This window comes from Pyrus communis, chromosome 6, assembly GCF_963583255.1.
Source record: "Pyrus communis chromosome 6, drPyrComm1.1, whole genome shotgun sequence".
NCBI classification, from domain to species: domain Eukaryota; kingdom Viridiplantae; phylum Streptophyta; class Magnoliopsida; order Rosales; family Rosaceae; genus Pyrus; species Pyrus communis.
The window spans coordinates 16,581,391-16,586,855 of NC_084808.1; the positions used below are offsets into that span (position 1 = coordinate 16,581,391).

The 5,465-nt window shown below is 40.2% G+C and overlaps 1 protein-coding gene across 3 annotated transcripts; it reads left to right on the forward strand.

Annotated features, from left to right (window-relative positions):
* The first annotated feature begins 419 nt into the window (after window positions 1–419).
* On the forward strand, window positions 420–4,895 carry LOC137738394 (U-box domain-containing protein 43-like). Of its 3 annotated transcripts, none has more exons than XM_068478030.1 (4): window positions 420–1,000; window positions 1,128–2,443; window positions 2,698–3,019; window positions 3,180–4,895. In XM_068478030.1, exons 2-4 carry the CDS (start codon window positions 1,208–1,210, stop codon window positions 4,673–4,675), a joined length of 3,054 nt encoding a protein of 1,017 aa, XP_068334131.1. In that variant the 5' UTR covers window positions 420–1,000; window positions 1,128–1,207; the 3' UTR covers window positions 4,676–4,895. The 3 variants fall into 3 exon arrangements, with proteins under 3 accessions (XP_068334131.1, XP_068334130.1, XP_068334132.1); XM_068478029.1 differs by having other exon boundaries at window positions 420–606; XM_068478031.1 differs by having other exon boundaries at window positions 422–574.
* The last annotated feature ends 570 nt before the right edge of the window (window positions 4,896–5,465 follow it).

A 5,465-nucleotide genomic window follows, 5' to 3' on the forward strand; every position in this document is an offset into this window, starting at 1 on the left:
AGCGATATTGGAAGAGAAAGAACTTAAACTCAATATTTTGAATATACAAGTGAATTTTCTTAACTATTCAGATCTAAACTCTTACCTTTTGTATTTTTGGTTACATACGTAAGTTGCATGTATTATTGTCTCACCTTTATATCACATCTGTAATTACAATGGCATAAAATCAACAACTACATGTTCAACAACCTTCCTCAAGTACGTGGAAATTTCCTGATCTTTCGTACAATTCCACGGTCAAATGAACCGTGGTTTACAAGTCGAAAACACAAATTTCCTGGGAAAAAAAAAAAAAACACACACACACACACGCACGCAACAAGAGAGAAAAAACTAAAGAAACTCTGAGTTTTCCACACCGCGTCTGAATTAAGTAATTTAAAATTAATAACCAATATTCAATAAATGGTGAGTGACAGCCACAGAAAGAAGCCTTGACTTGCTTAAGTCTTCCTCCCTGCAGCGATAGCAATAGGCTAATAGACTGATAACAATGGCAATAGCAAATTAGCAAGTGCTATTTTCCAACCGGAGCAAATCTTTGATCGCTTTAACCCCAACTTTTCCAAGTGTAAATATGATGATGCACTTCTCTTGTGACAGGTACCTAATTCTCATTGCTTTTTCTGGGTTTCTCATGTTTTAATATACTTGTGCTTATTTTTCTTGCTTATTTCTATCCGAATTAGTTATAAGTACATGCAAGTTCTCTCGTTACCCCGACCTGTTTGATAACTGTTTCGTTTACCAGTTTGAAACTGAAAGTATTTCGTTTGCCAGTGTTACAATGTTCATCTTCTGGACCAGTTGGATTGTCCACTTTCCTTCCGTTTACATGTTCCGGCCAACGGATTAGTGGCCAAAACTAAAGCTGAGATATTTCCTTATGATTTTCTCAGCTTTTTAACCAGGCACTTTCATTGTGATTGAACTCTTAAACTTGTAAATTTTTTTCGATTAGCAGAATTTCAAAATTCAAAGGTTTCCGTGTGAAAAGGTGTGACTTGTTCGTTGCGATTTGGATTGCGGTTTATTTTTCAACTTTAAAAAGTAATTTATCCTTGACCAACTAGAATGTTGATTGGTACAAATTCTTGGTATTTTTGTGTGTTTTTCGTGTGCAGGACAAGTATGCTTCGGTAGTTGTAGCCTTCATCTCATAAGCGATCGTGTTTCTGTTCGAATAAAGGATTTGGCGTAGAGTATGACGATGGCGTTGGAACTTATACCTATTGGTACCATCTTGGCTGTGCTAACGAACCAGGTCATTAAAACAGCCAACGCTGCGAAAGATGTTCTCGAAAAGGAGAGTTTCAAGGTCCTTTCGAACCACTTGCTTGACATTGGATCGGTTTTGAAAGAACTACAGCATCAAGAATTGAATGATTCACAAGCTGCAAGGCTTGCTTTGGGGTCCCTCGAAACAGATGTTAAAAGGGCTAATAATCTGGTTGACAAGTACAAAAACCGAGCACGTTTCTACTTGCTTGTCAAGTGCAGGCACATTGTCAAGGAGGTACAAGACGTTACCAGGGATATTGGAAGGTCTTTGGCTGCTCTCTCCCTTGCAAGCAACGATGTCTTATTGGGGATATCTGATCAGGTGAATAGGTTACAGAATGAGATGCAAAGAGTGGAAATCGAGGCTTCACAGTCTCAGCTCCGAGTTTTCGACAAGCTAAAACAAGGTCTTGATGATCAGACCCTTGGCCCAGGTTTTGCAAACGACATGCTTGCAGAAATAGCAATGGCAGTTGGGGTGCCTTTAGAGCCCTCGGAGATAAGCAAAGAGCTTGCAGATTTCCGAAAGGAGAAAGAAGAAGCTACCAGCAGGAAAGAAAGAGCTGAAGTTTTCTTCTTAGATCAGATTATTGAGTTGCTCTCTCGAGCTGATGCTGCGAGGGATTATGAAGAAGTCAAGAAGCAATACAAGCAACGGGTGCAGGCCATAGAGGGGTATGATCCGAGTGAAGAATATATTCCACCACTTAAGCCTTTTAAATGCTGTATTAGAAAAACTGTGATGGCTGAACCAGTCAGTCTTTGCACTGGTACTACATGTGAGAGAGCCGCTATCATAGCTTGGTTTGAAAGTGGCGAGAGAACTGACCCCGAAACTCTTGAGGTTCTTCAAGATACTTCGTGGAGGTGTAACATCCCACTGAGACAATCAATAGAAGAGTGGAGAGAGCTAAATTATTGTCTCAAGATCCGATCTGCCAAGGCAAAGTTGTTATCAGGCGTTGAGACGTCAATGTTAGAGGCCTTAAGCCAAATGCAAGATCTTATGACAGAGAATTCTATTAACAAGGACTGGATCGCCATTGAAGGACTCACCGATATTATAATCTCCGTCCTCGGAAATTCTCACAACAGAGAAGTGAAGAGGAAGATTTTGATCACCTTAAAGGATATTGTCGAAGGGCATGCAAGAAACAAGGTAAGCATCTTTGATACTCCTTGTATATATGGAAAACAACTAAAAGAAAGTGAAAGCTGAAAATAAAAAAGAATACTAGAAATCGAATGCCCTTCCTTTAATTCATCTAATTTTTCCTCCCACTCTTCTGATTTTTGAAGTATACAATCTATTATTTCAGAGTTGGACAAAGTTATGAATTGTTCTCTTTTACGGCCTGAAAATATATGAAATGTTTTGCTGTATTCTAAATCTTTTTTGATCAATTCGTTTAGGAGAAAGTGGTTGAATCCCAGGGGTGGGATCACATCATTCCCTGCTTAGGCCGCGACGCAAGCATCTCGAAGGCTGCAATTGAGTTGCTATATGAATTGTTGCAGGACAGAACTGGTTGGAATGTGCCTGTATGCAGGAAACTCTCTCAACAATGCAGTACAATTCTTTTCCTTGTTTACACCCTTTTAAAGGGAACTGTGAGGGAGTCAGCTGAGATTGCAGAGAAAATCTTGCTGAAACTTTTCGACATAGATGAGGAAAACATTTATTGTGCAGCTAAATCTGGCTGGTATAAGCCACTTGTTGATCGCATAGTTCAAGGTAAGACGATTCATCTCCTAGGACCTATATAACATCTTCTTTATATTCTATTCCTTCAATCACATACAAAAAAAGAAAAGATTTGGATGTAATAAATCTGTTTTTCTGAATTGCCTTTTTTCATTTTACGATGGATTACTGATGCATTTTATCATTCTAGGGCCGGAAACTTCAAGGTTATCAATGGTGAAAACACTAGTTAACATGGAATTGGTAGACTCAAATTTGAAGCTTCTTGGTGAGGAAGGGATTATACCTCCTTTGCTCGAAATGGTGTCTGGAAATATTGAATCAAAACAATTGTCCTTATCCGCCTTGGCTAAACTATCAGGTTGCAGTGCCAACAAAGAACTGATAGCTGCTTCTGGTGGGGTTAATCTTGTTCTAAAGCTAGCTTTCACTCCCCATGTATGCCCAATCATTGCTGTTAAATGTTATGAAATCCTGGAGAAATTTACATCTGACACGGATGGGGCTAAATTCTTTGTTGATGAAAATGGTTGTCAACTAGAGTTAGAGCCAATTGTCACCAGTTTGACTGCATTACAACAGAATCCCAACTTGGCCTACAATGTCCGGAGGCCTGCCTTGTTCTCACTTCTTGGAATCTGCAAGTTTGATGCAGGGCTGATAAAAAAGGTTGTTCTCACTGCCAATGCCATATCTCTAGTCCTTCCTCTACTTGATCACTCTGACTCAGAGATTCGGGAGATTGCCATAAATTTGCTTTTCCTCTTCTCACAGCATGAGCCTGAGGGGGTCGTGGAATACCTTCTCAAGCCAAGAAGGCTGGAGGCTTTAGTGGGGTTCCTTGAGAATGATGACAAGGATGATGCACAGATGGCTGCTGCTGGATTATTGGCAAATCTGCCAAAATCTGAAAGATTACTAACTAAGAAGTTAATCGAACTGGATGGACATACTGCAATCATAAACATTTTAAGAACAGGGACTATGAAGGCAAAAGAAAATGCTCTAAGTGCTCTTTTCAGGTTTACGGATCCCACAAACCTGGAATCGCAGCGTAAGCTGGTTGAAGGAGGAGCATACCCTTTGCTCGTAAACTTTCTCAGGTCCAGCTCAGTGACTGCAAAGGCGTGGGCTGCAGCTCTGATTGGTAATCTTTCCACAAGCACTCCAAAGCTCACCATGGTCTCCAAACCCTCCGGCTGCTGGTCATGTTTCAAGCCATCCGGCACTCCACTATGCTCAGCACACGGTGGTATCTGCAGTGTGACTTCCACATTCTGTCTTTTGGAAGCGAAAGCTTTGCCTGACTTGGTAAGGCTCTTATCGGGAGAGGTCTATGAAACTGCCATCGAAGCAATTCAAACTCTTTCGACATTGGTTCTCGAAACCTCTCCTCAAAGAGGAGCCAGTGTCTTGCATGACGCTGATGCCATAAAGCCGACGTTGGAGGTATTATCTTGGGGAACGGATTCTCTGCAAGAAGAGGCATTGAGTCTTCTCGAAAAGGTTTTCATGTCGAAGGAAATGGTTGAGGTGTATGGATCAGCAGCTAGATTACGTCTTGCTGGACTAACTAGCAGGAAGATTCATGAGGATGGCCGCCATAGGAGGAAGGCTTCCAGGGTTTTGTCACTCCTTGAACGTTATTCGAAATCATCAACTTCTATTATTCCGGGAATGATGTAAGGCTAAAAAATTTTGGTTACCAGATCAGAAGAACAAATGTACTTCAATTCTGTTTGGGATTATACCGGGATAGAGTTGGAAAATTTAGTGCATCAATTGTCACTCTTATTAAAACATTCATCAATTGTCCCTCTTTGTACTCCCGTCGAATCTACCTTTCACTTACAAATAAAAAGAAACAGCATTTGACCGTGATACTAAGTGCGTTTTACTCCGCTTTGGATGAGTAAATATTCTGGACAGCCTAAAAGTTTTAGCCCTCTGAGAAGAGGATCTCTAACTATGTAAGTGCTTCCGTGAATGTTTAGCCAAACGAAAATAATGTATAGATGGCTGCTGTTGCTGGATAATTATATAACTAAATTTCAGTATAAGGAATTTGTGCCTTAGAAGTAAGAACTAAAAATTGGAGGGTAAGGACCGGACCCTTTTGAAAATACAGCAGCGCGGGATGGGGCGGATCATGCAAAAATTGAAATAAGAACCGGACCTAATCCGGTTTGTTTCAAATGGGCCGGTTCCTAGGGGGCTCGCGGGTACATTTGCTATTCCTTCCCTATCAAATTTTCCAAAACAACCAATTCACCGAAATCTCAAAACCCAATCATAATTTACACAATACACACCAAGTCAATCTCCTCATGAAAAACCTTCAAAGTAACTAACTTTAATAAAATTAAATTAAATTAAAATTTAGACAACCCAAATGACTAATTTCCCAAGATTGCTTTACAATATAACAACCTAATAGATCAAAATCCAAAACAGTGATGGCATGCATGGAAAAATA

Excerpts from the sequence above, each read along its gene's own strand:
- LOC137738394 (XM_068478030.1), top strand. The coding sequence starts at position 1,208 with ATGACGATGGCGTTGGAACTTATACCTATTGGTACCATCTTGGCTGTG. Across the intron at positions 2,444-2,697 it reads AAGGGCATGCAAGAAACAAG|GAGAAAGTGGTTGAATCCCA; the intron begins GTAAGCATCTTT and ends CAATTCGTTTAG. Across the intron at positions 3,020-3,179 it reads TGTTGATCGCATAGTTCAAG|GGCCGGAAACTTCAAGGTTA; the intron begins GTAAGACGATTC and ends TTATCATTCTAG.